Here is a 17,237-nt window from a genome sequence, read left to right on the forward strand (position 1 = left end):
GTGAAGACTGATGGATTAGACCATCCAGGGACCTGCACGAGGAGCCTTTCATTAAGGCAACCTCAGCACAACTGCTGGACTTACCCCTGAAGGGTGTCTTTGGGAGGGAGTGCTCCAGAGTGTCTTGTTGAAATGTAGTAGCAGATCTTGCTGCTATCAAGAACTTCACCTGGGTTCAGGAAACAGATATTATAATTTCATATGAAATAAAAAATAGAGGGGAGGGGGGAAGCAAAAGCAAACTAAACCCAGAGTGAACCTGACTCACATCTTGGCAGATGGGATATTCAAAAGGAGGGAATTACTCAGCATCTTTGACATTCTGCATTTTTCACCAGCCAGGAAGTTTGTTCTCAAAGAAATTCCCGTCTCTGTCACAGGCAGATGCACTCCTCATGCTGGATGTGTTCACTGCCCTTGGAGATCACTGGAGTTGTTGATTGTTGATCATGGTTTCCATCTTTGTGTCCTAACTGATCTTCTGGCCATGCTGGGTCCATGCCATCAGATGCCTTCAAGATCAGGACTCAGGCGTGAATTTGTCTTGGCTTCCAAGCCAGAAGGTGGCCTAGGGAGCAGAAGGTAGGTTTGATGCCTTTGTAGTAGCCAGGGCTCTCACTGCAGCATGCCCTTCTATTTGGTATTTGCCAAGTGCTGTGGGCTTCATGCCTAGGTGTATCACATAGCTGTAGTCCAGCCAAGAGGTGACAAAGGTATGCCTGAGCCTGGGGTGCTTCTTCCAAAAAAAACCACGGCTTGGCTTGGCTAAGGAGAGACAATGGAAAAAATTGTATCAGGATGTTCATCAGGAGAGTTCTGTGTCACTGGGAAGTGCAGGAGTGTTCCTGAGAAATGGGCTAAACAGAGCAGCTGGAAGGGCATTTTAGCCTAAGGAGGCTGCTCTGCACCCTCAATATTGTACTTTGCATCGTTTCCAGAGAAGGGTTTTCATATTCTTTTAGGTTCTTGCCCTGGTGCATGTTGCACCAGATGCAGCACATCAGTTTTCCATTGGAGAGCCTTCAGCTGGCTTTGGGCTAGCCTCTATCTGAGCTTGCTTTGGAAAGAAGCAGCTGGTTAGAACCACTGTGTTCAGCATTCAGCAGCGTTTTTGGGATGCTCAGCTCTGGGGAGAGTGGCTGCAAGTAGTTTTTAGCCATGGCAATTACTTCTGAGTCAACTCCCTCTTTCTTCTCTTTTTCTGGAAACCTTACTAATCCTCTGAGAAACAGCAAAAGCCTCTAAGAGGAGGGCATGAAATTCAACCTCTCTCAGGCTCTTTAACCTGGTAGGAAATTTGTGTGTTGCATGTGGCCATGGGTCTGATATCTATGGACAACCGTGAACTGGCAGGGGCTGAGCAAGAGTGATGGACCGTGCAAAGTTGATGCAGGTTGCAGAGGCAGAGGTGGTTTGCAACATGGTTTTGTGACAGTCTCATCAAAGGCTTGTGGGGAGCAGGCTTTTACTCTGGCATCCTGGACCCAAATGAAGGCAGTTGATGTGGCACATGAGACAGTGCTCTTTGCAAGGAGGTGGCTGCTTGGGTGTCTCAGACAAAAGCGGGTGAGCTCACTGGGTTAGATGGGCAAGGCCTGAGGAGATGACTGTCTGAGTCTGCAGCCCCTCTGTGTGCTCCTTGTTGGCTGAGGAGGAATAAACAAGACAGAAACCCTGCTGAAAAGCTGCATCTTTGCAGTGAGGATAATGCCCAGCTTCCCTGACCAGGCAGCTGGAACCTGAGAGATTTGCACAGATTGTGCTTGTCTGGTGTCCGGTTTCATTGTACCACTTTGTATGTGACAACTAGTGTGTTATCTCAGGAATAAAGGGACTGTCCTGTGTCCTGCTCCTACAACTGGGTCCTTTGGTGCAAATAAGTGCTCCAACGTGCCCACACATGGTCTGTACACAGCTGTGCACCACTCTGGCAAAGTGCCGCTGGATCAGGCGGCCCAAGCAACCCAGGTTTTCCTGTTGCTGCCAGGGTGGAGGCATTGGTGCTGCACTGTCACATCAGCAGGATTTTCTGTGTGGCCAGGGCGGTGCTGGGCTGCCCAAGAGCTGACTAACACAGTGCCTGCAAACTCTTTTCTCTCCAGGCAGCATGAGGCTGTACCATATTGTTTTTCTCTCCAGACAATGCAATGCTGGGTTGTAAGTAAAAATGCAAAGCACATTGCAATGTTTGCTCTTTATTAATGCACTAAGATGCATTTGGGTGAAGCAGAAGGCTCCTGGCTGGCTCGGTTTCAAGCTTCGTGACAGGCTTCCATAAATAACACCTTAGGAGGGTTTGATTCACCAGATTGGAAAGGGTGGGAACCTGAGCTTCAGTGGCTGACACTGAGAGGCAGGAAGGCAGGGAGAGGGCTACAGACCCTTCCCTGAGAGGGCAGGCAGGCTTGGCTGACCTGGACTGAGCTGCACTATGTGCAGTGGCCAAGCCAGCACCTGAAACCCCCTTTCCTGTGCAGGAATTCACACCTGTGAATTTCCAAATGGCTGGCAGATACCACAGGAGCTTCAGTGGCTGCTGGAGCAGGGAGGAAGAGACGGAGAAACAATAGCAACTAATGTGCTTGTTCTGCAAACCTTTGCTCAGTGTTTAGATGATGGCTTTTGCAGTCTCTCTGCACTAGGTATTTGACCACCTGTTTTATAGCTGAGGAAATCAAGATAAAAATTGCATGCTCCATGGCTGCAGGAGAGGCTGGGGTGATACATTTTAGCTTCCGAGCTCATGGTTAGACCACTGGAACATGCTGTATCTTGTTCCACTGTTGGAGAATAAATGTGGGTGCTTAATGCAATTGCAGCTTAAAATTCCAACTCCAAAGACTTCTTAACATGCCATCAGGTAAAGCCCAGCTGAAGCAGGTCCCCTGGTCTCCAGCTGTCAGAGCTGGGAGGTAACAGCAGTTTCAGTCTGAAGTACATTGATTCTTGATCAGGCAATTTTGGGCAGCTATTCATGTGGAAAGGGAAGGATATTGGGGGCTGGAGCACCTCCTGTAAGAAGACAGGCTGAGAAAGTTGGGGCTGTTCAGCCTGGAGAAGAGAAGGCTGCATGGAGACCTCATAGCAGGCTTCCAGTATCTGAAGGGGGCCTATAGGGATGCTGGGGAGGGACTCTTCATTAGGGACTGTAGTGATAGGACAAGATGTAACAGATCCAAACTTAAACAGGGAAATTTTAGATTGGATGTAAGGAGGAAGTTCTTTACTGTAAGGGTCGTGAGGCACTGGAATGTGTTGCCCCCGGAAGTTGTGCATGCTCCATCCCTGGTGGTGTTCAAGGCCAGGTTGGACAGAGCCTTGGGTGACATGGTTTAGTGTGAGGTGTCCCTGCCCATGGCAGGGGGGTTGGAACTTGATGATCTTAAGGTCCTTTCCAATCCTTTCTATGATATTGTGACCACCATTTCCAGAGTGTCTCATCCCACAGCACACTCTGGAGGCTGGGCTCTCAAGAGAGGGACATGATGGCCATCTTTCAGGGCAGCATTTGAGTCCACCTCAGATTTGGGTTTGACTGGCCAAGGAGTCCTGCTACACATTCCCCTGGTTCTTTGTATGAGAACTTCCCTACTTCAGCCATGCTGCAGCAGATGAAGTTGTGATTAGGCCAGTGAATTAACACTTTTTGACCTTTTTACCTTTCCTTCACCTTCAATTTGATTTGCGTTTTTCTCAGAGAAAGATTTTGTGGTAGCTGCTCCTTTGATCACTCTTAACACCTGCCAAAACAGATCCCTAGGCTGACCTGGCTGCAGGTGCTAGCCCTGTCCTCTGCCCCAAGTTCAATGGCAGAAGCTTAAATAAGCAGAGTGATCCCTGCAGATTACTACTGTTGAACTATACATAGCGCACCAACACTGAAGCATAGCCTCAGAAAATGGCAAAGAAGCTTAGACCAGCACCAAGAATTCACTGTGCTAGATGATGTATGTTTGCAAAGCTGTGATTGCTCTTGCTGCAAAGTGCTGGTCAATAAACTGGCTTCAAAGAGCAACAAGCTGTGGCTGCCAGGCTAGCTGGGATGGATGAGCAAAGGCCACAGCACATGGCTTGTGGCTCAGCCCAAGCAAAGCATAAGTGGCATTCAGGACTGAGGGAAGTCACCAGGCAACAGGACTGCAGAGGAAGGAAAACCTGCATGCGCGCTTCTGATGGCTGTTACGTCCGCTCTCTTAATAGCTGCATGCTGTGTTTTGTCCATCTGAAGTTTCCTGCCTGCCCACTGGTCCAGAGCAGCAGTTCCACCAACGGGAACAACAAAAACGGGACTCGGGGAGGTGTCCAGGAGGAAACAGGCCGTTTGATGAGCACCACCTCCCAACCGGCTCCAGAGAAGCAACTGGGAGAGGCCATAGAACAAGCTGGAAATACTGGCAAATCACGGAGGAGAGCCACTGCTGCACGCCCTGCTTCACCATGCCAATAAGACGTGACTGTCCCAAGCACTGCTGTACAAGCCTCGTGTCCCTTCACTCGCTGAGTCCCTTCACTGGGAAGACCCGCAGCCACGCGTCAGAAGAGTCCTTCTGTGGTCACACACACTCGTTGGTTCTCCAAGAGGCTGTGACTGGGCGGAGGCGCCAGGCCATAGGCAGTCCTGGACACTGGGGCTTCCCCTTCCGAAGGCAGCGGCTGGGAGAACCCAATGGCCGCGGGGCGCGCGTGCGACCCAACCTACACCGCCCCGACGGCAGCCCTTCCGTCGGCTTCCGCCCAACCACGCTTGCTGCGCCCCGCAGCCGCAGTACTCCTTCGCGATTGGCCAGCGGTTCTGCTCGTACTACCCTCTCTCCTCTCATTGGCTTTCTTCCGCTTGTCATGGAGGGCCCGCCTCCTCCGGTTTCAGCCGTGATCCCATTGGGCACCATGGGCAACTGCCGGCCGCATCGCTGCGGGTTGGCTCCGCGGGCTGTCCGTCGGCGCAGTAACCAGGCAGCGGGTTGCGGTGTGCCTGTTTCCACGTCAGTGAGAGCGGGGCTGAGCCGGTTTCGCTTGCCCGTGCCCGGGAGGACCCCGCTCTCGGAGGCCTCGCCGGGACAGCCGCCGCCTCCCGCCGCCACTGGGAGGGCTGGGGGGCGGACAGAGGGAGGGCTCAGCCCTCCCGGTAGCGGCGCTGCCCGTCTGACCGATATGTGAAGAGGCCGCCGCCGCGGGTGAACAGGCGCCGCCATTTTGGATGCGGGGGTCAGTGCCGGGCGGCGAGTACCTGTCGCGATACTGTCGCGACGCGGGGGTGGGCGGGAGGCAGGCTGCGACGGGGGATCGGTGCGGGGCCGGTGGGGGACGTGAACGGAGCCAAGGCAGGCCCGGGGGCGGGCAGGGTGCCGGGGCAGCCTCTTCGGCGGTGGCGGGCGGGAGTGGGGGGAATTGGCAGCCGCCCCTCCAGGCCCCGGCGTGACGTGACGCGCGTGGTGGCCTGTCCCGAGTGCCCCACAGGGCGGGAGGCTGCGGATGTCGCGGCTCGGAGCGGGGTCGTGGCATAGGCACCCACTTGCTGTGCTCCCGGTTGCCTTGCTTAAATACCGGTGGAAATGGAGACTTCTGCCGGCATATGGCCAGCTGCTTGGCTGCTGCAGGAGGAAGGCTCGGGGCTAACTTCGGGCGTACGTTATAAATTCAGCTGGTACCATGTTTCTTGGTTTAAACAGTGTGAAGTAATCGGAAGACACAAATTACCCCTCTCGTATTTCCCTTAGGTTTCATTTTTATTCTGCAGTTTTGACAGATAAATGGAGCTACCTTCTTTTCTTGGTTCCCAGGCCCCATCCATCTCGTTGTTGCAGCTAAACGTGGAGGCTTGAGGAGAAGCCTGTCCCACCTTCCTTTCTGATGTGCCACCGCTGTCATGTTACTGCTGCTTATCTTTTTTTAAAGAGTGTTCGTCACTGCTCAGAATTTTGCCATTGCTGGACTGTGCATAATTATAAATTAATCCTTTTCTATTATTTTTGTCTAGGCATTAGGAACTAGCATTTGGAGAAACATGCTGACTTCTCTGAACTTTTGCTGCCAGTGATATTTATTGCAGAGTAGTTATTACGTGAAAAACCTAGGCAAGTAAAGTTTCCTGGTAGGGATTTGCGTACCTTCTGCATGCAGTTTAGAGGGATGCAAAAGAGCTTTTTTGTTGCCAGCTGGGCTTCTGGATAACCTAGCTAGCTCTGAGTTAGGCAGGAATTGTTTGTGATTCGTGGATTAAAGGGTGTTACATTTCTGTTTTGATAGCAGTGTATTATATTTGGACTCCAGTGGCCAAATCTAGGTCAGAGACTATTTGTGCATTATCATAAACAGTGCAAATTTAGGTCAACAGAAGCTTACTTTGAAGTACTACCTTTCTTGCATATGTAGTGATTATGTTGTTGTTTATTATTGCTATTTATTGGAGCAGTTTCACCAGGTTTGAGTCAGTTTCCATAGCTGAAGGTGAAAGTTAGTGATAGGGAGAAGTGACTTGATGGAAGTCTGCCAGACTTTGTCACTTCTGATGCTAACTCTTGCTTGTTTCCAGAAGAGTTGTAGACATTTGCTTGCAAGGGAGGGAGTGTTTCCTAAGAGTATACCTGAGACTTCTTATGGTAATACATAGGAAAAATTTGGGTTCTTGTGCACTGGGATGTTTTGCAATAGTGTGTTCTAGGTTTGAGCAGTGGAGCGTTCAAGTGCATGTGTGAGAGAACATTTGCCGACATAAATTTCACCAGTGCTTTTATGTGACGACTTCACATCTGATACTATTTCAGGAGTCTCAGAAAAGTGATTACTGCCCATAGAACATTGCTGAAGGCTTTGAGAAAGCTTTGAAGATTTTCTTCTTTTATGACATGCTCAGGGATTGACCTTTTTCCACTGATAGTGTTCCCAATCTTGTTAGCAGTGAGGCTCTGAGTGCTGACAGCTTTCCTGTTTCTCAGGTGGGCTGAGCAGCTGTGTAGCCTTGGTTTGGAGCTGCCATTTTGCTTGTTGAAGTTCTGCACAGCAGCGAAATCTGAGGACTGGTCTGCAGATTATGAACCTATCATGAAAAAGAAACAGGAGTTTATGTAGGACTAAATGAAGGGATAAGGAGCTGAAAAACATTTGAAATCTGTTAGGTAACTTTCCTGGTTTCTCTGTGTAATTTTAGACCACAGAAATTACTCTGATTGTTTCTGTACTGAGTCCACTATTTTGTGTTTGATTAAAGAGTGCTCTCACGAAAGGTATCCAGTCTTGGTCTAAAGACATCAAGAGGTGTTGGAACCATGGCGTGGCTAGGTTTTTTTTAATGATCTTCAGCATCGGTAGTTCTGTTAATCTGTCCAACCAACACTTATACAATATCCCACTCTTCAGACCATACCTTTGTAACATTAAGCCTGAATTCATGTCAGCAATGTTTTTTTGTGTGTTGACCAAACAGTTAGTGGTTTTACTTGACTACTACTACCATGCTCTCATAAACCAAACTGATCATTTGGTGTTGGTCTGGTAAATCTGGTAACTTTCTCTCTGTAGCTTTAGAGCATTTATTTCAATCTTGAAACTTTTTTCAGTATATCCTTCAGTACATCTATACTGAGCTCTAAAGTGTGACCAGTTGGTTTTAGCAATTAAGAGTTGAAATAGTGCATACTGAAATTACCTGACAGCTTATAAATGGTAGGCTTTAGGAAATGTGGAGTTTAGAGAAATTATTTCTATTGTCTGAAAGAAACTCTCACAGAAATGGATGGTGCTTTTGGTGGCCCATCTCTGAAAATAGTTTTATGCCTTCCCTCCCCACCGGCTGTTAATTATTTTCTGTTTCCTATTCCAGCATATAGTTGCAAAGGTTCTTGGAGTGAATGAAGCTGTTTGGCTGTGGTTTACTTTGGATTGTGTGTATGCTATTGCTTGGCTAACAGCAAGCTTAAATGTAAAGTAGAATTTCCACACCCCATGCTTAAAGTCTGAAAGTGAATTAATGTCTCCAGCGCAATAGATTATTTCAGTAGCATTGGACAGGTAAGTTTTTGGCATGTAAAAAGTGATTTATTTTTTTTTTGTTTTTTTTTGTATTTTTGAATAAAGTTACATTTAATGGAATCTGCAGTGAGGAAAAGAGTGCATTCTCACCAAGGCTTCTCAAATAGTTAATAATGAAAAGATATAACTGCAAAAAAAACCCTTAACTTTTGGAGAATTTTAATGTCAGGAGAGCCTTGCCAAGCAGCATGGATCTTTTGCATCCTTGCTTGAAAGGATCAGCACGTTCAGTTTCCCAGTAGATTAAAAAGAAAAGGTGTGTGTTGGAGGTCTGTGTCTGTTGTCTTCATACTTTGCTGTTAGCACCAGGTTTAGGAACAGCTGATCATTTTAAGTCTTCTACATTCGGGAAGGATTGAGTTTAACAAACTTTTCTGTCTTGATTCTTTTAGGTTAATAGTAGAGGGAAAGAAATAGGAGCCCTACAAGCAGACTCAGTAGTATGCAGAATAGCATTTAAGATTTGGCATCATCTTAAATACTGGCAAGATTATTGAGTATCTTTGTATGTGCCGGGCATGCGATACGTATGTCTGGTATTCACATGCTTTCTCACCTCAGGTTGGGGGAGACTTTGTTTCCATGCTAGTTTACTAAATGCCTGGAATGGAACCACAAAGGTTACACGCTCAGTATCATTTTGTAATGGTTAATACAGGAAAAACTTGAATTTTGACAAATTTGAATGTATGAAGTATTTCCCCCAAAGTACTTCTGTAGACCAGAGTTCTGATTCCTCAAACTGCCTATATAGAAATGTGGAAAATGTTGGAATTGCTGAAAGAAGAAATAAGTAAGTGAGGAATTTTATGTGGAGGAGAAAATCTCTCATTAATGCCTTGTACAAAAACAAAGACAACATACTGAAGTAGAAAAAACTCTTACCAAGGATGTTTTAATGTAGTCAATATATGGAATAAGTTTCTGTTGAGGCTGGGAACGTCTCAGGCATTAGACACATAAGTAGGAAGAATATCTGTGGTTCTGTTACATACAGGTGTGGAGGGAGGATATAAACCTTTGTTCTTCAGGGTGCATGCAAACTACTTGGCTGAACTATTTGTTTTTCTGAGTCGTGGTAGTGCATGAGCTAATCTATTGCTCTGGTCTGTGATATCAGTTCCTATATTAGAAAACACATTTGTCTTTACCCCAGATTACCTGTGTGATGCTTAGGAATACTGTTATCAACAATCTAATGAGGTTAGAAACAGTTTTACCTATTGCAAGCATGTAAAAAGCTGAAACAACAAATCTGATGCTCTCCCTCGAGATTGAGGTTTGGTTTTTTTACTAATATTTTGCTTCATTTCCATTGTTTACAGGGTCCTGAAGCAAATTAGTCTCAGGATATTTATATATTTGAAGTGTTTTTAATAATTCAAACATGTTAATTAACACGAAGCCTGATAGATTCAGGATGTATGTTCTGAAATTTCTGTGGTGGTGTTTCTGAGCTCTGGAGTAATACAGCAAAAACCTGTTTCCTTCCAGCTTTGCTTTTGCTACCTGAGCAAAAATCCTTCTTGTATTCTGTGTTTGATTACCCTCCACCCCCTCTTCCCAATTGAGTCCTTTACATGAGCCTGTCTGATTTCAAGAGTTGTGATCAATGTTTCATTTTTCATTCTTTTACTTCCCTATGGATGGCCTGTTGTGATTTCAAGCTGGATTCCTCATTTCCTTCTCATGTCTTCTGAAAAAGTCTCATTACTTGGCTACTATTTCACTAAATCCCTCTCAAGTGCAGATATGGTATCATCTGACTCTCCAGCCTTTTTATGTGTCCTGTTTATTTTTTATAAACAGTTGTGTCTGTTCATTCCACTCCATTCTTATTTCTTTATGCTTGACTGTGTCTGGGTTACAGCTAGTACAGAGAGAAGGATCCTATAATAATCCACTCTTTCTTTTTCTCAGACCATTACAAATATTTCTTGCTTGTATAGTAGTTTTTGCCTCTTCTGCCTCTCTGGGTACATCAGTTTAAATTTTTCCCTGTAAAACCTGAGGCTACATAAGAACAAATTTCTGCCATCAGCTTTCTCACTTTTTCTCCCTGTGTTCCATCCAGTTTTGTTTCTAGTTTTGCTCATTTCTTTGTGCAGGTCTTACTCATATTTTTTTTACTTGCCTGCTTTTTTGAAAGGTTTTTTCATGAAGTAAGTGTGAAATCAATACCTGTTATAAGTTACTTTATTTTGTCGAAGTTTAAAGTCCAGAAGAGCTTTGCTCTGGTAAGCCACTGATGCTTATTTAACAGAGCACACGATTGGCTTTGTGTTCTGTGTAGAGCTGCAGGACTCTGCATGTTGCTGGAGATATGCGTGTGACTGCATTGTCATGGATGCGTGTCCTGGTACCCTAGCATTTTATCTTTCTGTGAGCTTACATAGACTAGAAAAACTGAGGAATGTACCTTGGCAAAGTTGTCTCTTGCTTCGCCGGTACCCTGTTAAAACTGTCTGTTCTCATGGTCTTGAAAACACACTCGGTAGAAAAGCACCTTTCTTTTGTCTTCCTTTTGACAAAATAACCGTACTTGTCTGCATGCACAAAAGAAAGATTTGAAAGAGTTTCTTGCATTGCTGCAGGCCTCCTGCTTGACTAGGGCCAAGTTGGTGTTTCATCAGAGGAAGAGAATGATTGTGAGAGGCTGGAGATTAATTTGAGTTACTTTTATTTTCAGAATTGTCAGGATGGTAGATAAGAACATTTACATCATACAAGGTGAAATCAACGCGGTGGTGGGAGCCATAAAGCGTAATGCCCGATGGAGCACTCACACACATGTGGTAAGTTACCCTGAATTGTTGCTAGCTCTTAATGCTGTAACAGAGACCACTTGATTTTAGGAAAGAAACTCAATTTTTTTTAACATTTGTTACAGTACTTTATAAGTAAAGCTGGAATAACTTGCTACATTGTTTCATGCCAAGCAATTTTGGCTTCTTGTGTGCCAGCAACTGTAAGAGGTACAAAGCTGGAAATCTGCCTATATACCCCTTAAATAAACAGAAAACCCTGCGTTGTATTCCAGTGGGAATCATCTCATTTAGACTTTTATTGCCTGCTATACCAGAGGTTTTGAATATATAATGTTATTTTATCTAGCACAGTGTTTTTATATATCTTGAGTGCTCTCTTTGTGAAGACAGTCTTTATCATGAAAGTCATGAAATAAAAATTGAGGAAGTCATTATATGTAGGGTATATATTAATTTTTCATATGGCATAGTATCTTTAGTTCTGCTTTGTGACTGTTAGCTATATTCCTTAGTGAAACCTGTTAATGGTTGCAAACCTGTTTTGTTAAAAGCCATTAATGCAGTGTTTCCAAGTTTAATGATGCATCGGTCAGTTTATGGCTTCCATAGTATAAATGTGTGCATGTGGTGAACTGCATCTGTGGTGTGCTTCAGAATGTCACATAAATAGCAGATGGCTGTCATACAGCACAAGTGGTTTCAGTTTGTCAAAGGACAGTGCCCTTGTTCTAACAGACATTTCTTCATTAGAGCTCACTGCTACCCAGTAGGAGGTGTGGCTGCAGATGTGCACAGCTTGGGGAAACTGCTGCTCTTCCTTATTTTAATATTGTAAAGATAGGCTAAGGCTAAAGGATGCTGCTATTCATATAAATTTTGCGCTGTGATTTTTTTTTTTTTCCAAGTTATTTTAATGGCACCAAATGTCATTGCATTTCTGTTCCCATTACAATCTGCATAGATTAACATTATAGCAAATCCAGATGAGCCATTTCAATATGGTATGAGTTAGATTTGCTCTGAAATTTATTGAACAGTGGAAGGCTAATCAGAAATACTGCTAAGGACAATAAAACCAAATCGGAATGCTCAGTCTTGAACCTGTGCTTTGACATTTGAGCTGTATGACATTGGGGAGCTCTAGCAGAAAAATAAAAATGCTTCTCTTGATTTTGATGGAGTAAACACGCTGACGGTGATAAACTCAGACCTGTGAATATGAATGGGTCTTTACAGACCCAATATTAAGATTTGTCTTGAGAAATATGTTTGGCTTGTAAATGACTTTCTATATATAACCTATAGGATGAAGAAAGGGATCCCCTGCTCCATAGCTTTAGCTACTTAAAAGAAGTTCTGAATAATATAACAGGTAAGCTTATACAGAAATCAACAGGTACGTATACCTGCTAGTGTATATGACAATACATGTACACATGTACTTGCTTGTCTTAGTTGCTATCCAGCAGTCAAATATTGAATAACAAGAAAAAAATATGTATATACTTTTAGACAAATAGTACAGTTGTGAACTATTACACAAATACAACTGCTGCCATTGTCTGGAGAGATACATGTATGTGTGCATATGTGTATATATATGTTTTTTGTGTGTGTGCACACAAATATAAATATGCAAGCTTCTTTAATATAATGAAGCTTGTAGTGATATATGCAATCTGGTATATTATTATACAGTCTTTCTGTGCTTTGTTTATGTTTTCTGATCTGTGAATAGTGGGGAAAATCTGCTTAGAAAGTAGCCTCCCATTACCTGTTTTCTCCTTGCATTCTTCAGTTTGTTGGTTTTCATCATCTGTTATCAGTAATAAGCGAAGCACAGGCTTCACTTTTCACTTGGGTCTTTCGAATCTTGAAGTGAAAGGCTTACTTTGTGACCAGTTGCACTGAAAAGAACTGGAAATCTGTATTGATTTCAGTAGAACACAAAGCTGTGATGTCTATTCAGAGCAATTTTTTTTTTCTTAACCTTTTTCCCCTTTCCTCACATGTTTTCTCTTTTTGTAATTTCAGGAGTGATTGTTTAAGTGTATGTTGAGAATCTGGAAGTAAGGCTAATCCTGAGCTCTATGTATATGGCATTCATCTGTTTCTCCCCAGGATTTGTCTTACTGATTGTAATATTTGAAAATAAGCTTTACTTCTGGTCCCTTACAGTGAGTGTTCAGAGCTGCACTAAATGGAAGTCTGAGTGGACTTTCTGCATTTCTAATTGCAAAGCATGCCCATTCTTGTGTTGGCATTGAGCCTGGAATCCCATAGAAAGTATGTTCCCTAGAAGTACAATGGTGCTGGTTCTAGGTGCTAATGAAAGGTGCTGAGGATGTGCCAGTTCTGAGCCCTTATTCCTTCCTCTTTTGTGGCTGCCTGTAAGTATAATTCTTTGGTTTGCTTTGCCAGGTGAACTTCCTTTGGCTGTGAGCGGGACTCTTCTGTCAGGTCATGACATCTTAAGGAACAGCTTACGTTTCTGGATTGTATCTTTGTTCTGGATGTTATACCCAGACTACATGACAGGCTGGATTTGTGGAGTGTTGTAAGCTCATTCATCTTATGTAGGATACGCAGACAGTCACCAGAAGTGTTTTGGGGCAAAATTTTCCTTGTCTCCCTTCCATGAGATAAAATTTTCCTTAAAATAAGACTCCTGAAGTTGTTTGCCATTATTGCAAATACTGCTTCTTATCAACAAGAGCAGGGAATGGCAGGATGCTCAGATGCAGTATGAGTAAATGTCAGGGACTGGCCATTTATCTGGAGTAGCTAGATACAACGTGCTGTTGACTTGTTGGGGAAAAAATGCAAACCCAGTATCTCCTTGTGTTAGAGAAGGCAAAGTTTAATGTACTGAGAGATTCAAGACTCCCTGTGAGTATTAGTCATCATGTAAGTGTGGTTCATGCTGAGATAATAATTGCTCATATGTGATGATGATAGCATGTTGGTTTGACTACACTGGGTTCTTTTAAACAGGCAATTTCAGCTTCAGTGACTGCTGTTTACTGACTAGGGTCTTGAGATAGGACATTGTTGCTCTGCTGTCTTTTTTTTTTTTTTTTTTCAGTTTTAGACATGGACTGTTCCCAAGCAATACTTTGAATAATACAGTCTCCTGTCTCATTTTCCAGGCAATGAAGGTTTTTTGTGGGTGGTTTTGGGGGTATTTTTTTTGCCTAGACCTTCCTTTCATGTCTCTTTCATTAGCTCATGGAAACACATTGCTTTTATATTTAAATTTATTCAAGCTGTAATCTTTGACATTTGAGTTAGCTTTTAGTACAATTTTGCATTTATAGTAATATATATTATGTATTTTCTCAATCCCCCAAGAACCCATTTTAATCTGTTCCGGATGCAAATTTCAGGCTGCCTTGTCCCATCTCCCCTCTCGCTCTCTCCCTCCCTTCCCCTCCCCCATGGAGCATGTTTGATCAGGTGTGGCAGGAATATCCACTGTCAAGCTGCGCCCTTTATATTAGTCAATATTATCCTTCCTTCCCTCCCACTCCCTTCATTCTCCTCTGGGCTTTACCAGTTGATTTATAATTTTGGAATTCTCATCGGAGTCTGTAATACAGTTTGTTCATTATTTAACCAAAACCTGTTTAATGAGCAAAGAGAGGCAATGTAAATGTTAGGCATGTTGCAGTGGAGTACCTTTTGTTCTCCTCTGAGCTAGTGGGTATTAACTCTGTCATGCCTGTGATGCTGAAATACCCTGGTCCAGGGTATAAAGATGCACCGAATACCTCCAGCAGCTAAAAAGCCACATTACAAAGTACTGCTTCTCAAGAGTAACTAAGTTTTTTATTTGATTACCAAAATAGCTGCAAGCAAGCTTTTACTAAGTAGTGGTGTCCCATACCATCCCATTGTAATGTCTAAATAGGCTCTTGAGGGAAGCATCTGGAGAAGATGCTGATGCTCAGCACAGACAATCCTATGATTGTCATAAGGGTAACTTCACTTCTGCTGTTCAGCATACCTAGCTAATTGTACCTGAATTAAATGGAATGAAGTTGCACTTTAAAATTCTGACACAGAAACGTAATTTCTATGCAATTTTGTATAGATTTATGAAAGCAATTTAATGATTTGAAAATGAACAGCATGTCTTCTCTTACCTGCTGTCATTTGGTTTACTGTATGCCATTTGTATACTTTAATGGGCTGCATATATTTTAATTATTATTAATAGTAGTTGCCTGAAAAACAGAAAGGAAAAGTAGAGCTTCTGTTATTGTGGGGTGATGCATAAGTTACTCTAAGATAAATTTAACAGCTGAATGCTTGTTGTACTGAGGTATGCGCCGTAAGCCTAAGTTGGATGTGGTGTCTTGTATTTCCAGTGCTTAGAAAAAGTGAAAATTGGTGCCCTGAGTTACGACCATATGGAAGCAGTGACTATCAAGCTTTGTCCATGCATGCAAAATTGAAATGCGACTACATCTGCAAAGGGTGTTTTAAAACTGATGGAATCGTTACTGTTGGTACAAGTTTGTATCTAGGGTCACCATCACCACAACTTCCATTTGGTTCAATTTTCAAGTTAGCTGGATATCTAGAAAATGTGTCTGCATATTGAAATATTTGTTCATTTCATCAATTTTCTTACAGATTTAGGTCAACAAAAGGAAGCTTCTTTTTGACATCCAGTGATAATTGAGCATTGTTTTTTTTAATGAGTGTTTCCAACGTAGGATGCTCTTGAGCTCACTAGGGAGAGGTTTTATAACCACAAATGGCTGGAAATATGAGTTAATTGTAAGCTTGCTTTTTTACAATCTGATGAGGATTGGGTTTTCTAAAATCTTGCTAAGTTGAAGTCTTCAGACCATTCCAGAATGATATGGAGGTAAGAGCAGATACTTCTGTAGTTGTTCTCCTTATTGCAGAATTTATGCTTTGCTCTGACTGGGGGGGATGAGTCAGTAACCAAGATTTTCGTGATTGAAGTGCTGCTTACTGGTGTGTAGGATGGCTTTAGGATAGAAAATGACTAAATACAACTGCCTTGTACAAGTCGGCACTGCAGTGGGAGAAGCAGGTGTTTGTGGAAAGTGTGTGCATCGAGAGTCTATTTAAATAAGGTTTAAACTAGGTAAACACACCTGTGAAGAGGTGCTTGTGTATATTTTAGGTCCATGAGTACCAGACTGGAAGGTTTGAGTCCTTTTATCCTCTGGTGGTTCAGAGTTAGTGCATTTAAACAGAAGCTGCAAAGTAAGCTGTTAGAAGCACTCTGATTTCATGCACATTCATGACATTTTAAATGAATGCTTGTACAGTGGGTTCAGAAGAATCTTTTCATGGCTTATTTCAGACAAGAAGCTGCTGCAAATCTCCATCTTTAGAGGGTTGGCTGGGGCATTAAGAGCTGGCTAAAGGTCAAATGACTGTAACCGTAAGAGAACCTTTGCCCAGTATACAGACTTAATATACTTATTACTGTAGCCATCAGTTTTCTGGTATGTAGATTTGATTGCACACTCATTTTCTCATGTCTAAGCTCTGGAAACTCAGGTTTTAGGGATAATCTGACATTCATATAAAACAATATGAGAATTTTATCCTGATTTGGGGTTAATGTCAGAACTTTTTCTGAAAGACCTAGTTTTAAAAAGTGGTGAATCAGTAGTAAATACAGATGAGCAGCCTGATCTCAGTGCTGTTGGATAGAGTCTGACATATTCATTGTGGTCTACTTAAGAAATCATAAAAAAGTAATGTTTTTTCTTAAAGAGGTGTAAGAATTATGTAGTGTTGCAATGCTTGTTATTTTGCACTTTGCAGATGAGAGCAATACCACGTTTTAATTATTACTTATGTCTTAAGTTTCTGCAGGAAATGCCTGGACTAAGAAGCAAACAAGAAACGCTGATGAACTCTAAGCTGTGGTCCCTTCCAACCCAAACCATTCCATGATACTTCTTTTGTTTGCATTGAAGGATTGCAATGTTACCCAGAGCAGACATTAAAAAAAAAAAAATCATAGATACACAGAATGGTTTGGGTTGGAAAGGACCTTAAGATCATCTAGTTCCAACCACCCTGCCGTGGGCAGGGACATGTCCTACTAGATCAGGTTGCTCAAGGCCCTGTCCAGCCTGGCCTTGAACAAAAATCACCTAAGCTTTTTTTCTGTTGCGTATCAGTTTCATATAAAAGGTCTAGAAAACTCACTGGTGGTGTAGATGATGTCTGTTCCTGTGATAATTAAAAAAACCCAAACAACAACAAAACCCCCAAAACTAGTTTATTTATATACTTGCAAATAGCAGTTATCCATGGATATTATACTTGCTGGTTTGGAAGGCCAAATAACTTAGGCTAACATTTAGCTGTTATTGCATCCTCTATAAAATTTTTAAGGATGGAAAGGGTGTAAGAAAGGTCAGGCAATTGACAGAGTAAGGTTTC

General features: G+C 43.0%; 1 protein-coding gene across 7 annotated transcripts in view; it reads left to right on the forward strand.

The window, feature by feature from the left end:
* Nucleotides 1-4,928: 4,928 nt before the first annotated feature.
* The window catches only part of GBF1 (golgi brefeldin A resistant guanine nucleotide exchange factor 1), a 106,776-nt gene continuing 94,467 nt past the window's right edge, over nucleotides 4,929-17,237 (forward strand). For 3 of the 7 annotated variants that reach the window (XM_062606752.1, XM_062606757.1, XM_062606758.1), the window contains exons 1-3: nucleotides 4,930-5,205; nucleotides 10,718-10,823; nucleotides 12,102-12,168. In XM_062606752.1, coding sequence (XP_062462736.1) covers nucleotides 5,198-5,205; nucleotides 10,718-10,823; nucleotides 12,102-12,168 — 181 coding nt within the window. In that variant the 5' untranslated portion in view covers nucleotides 4,930-5,197. Of the gene's footprint in view, nucleotides 5,206-5,423; nucleotides 5,625-6,935; nucleotides 7,116-10,717; nucleotides 10,824-12,101; nucleotides 12,169-17,237 lie in introns of those variants that run through there. The other 4 variants (XM_062606751.1, XM_062606753.1, XM_062606755.1 and 1 more) reach the window with 4 other exon arrangements.

Source organism: Pezoporus occidentalis, unplaced genomic scaffold (genome assembly GCF_034315485.1).
Source record: "Pezoporus occidentalis ecotype Australia unplaced genomic scaffold, CSIRO_AGI_Poc_V1 ctg98, whole genome shotgun sequence".
Taxonomy (NCBI): Eukaryota; Metazoa; Chordata; class Aves; order Psittaciformes; family Psittacidae; genus Pezoporus; species Pezoporus occidentalis.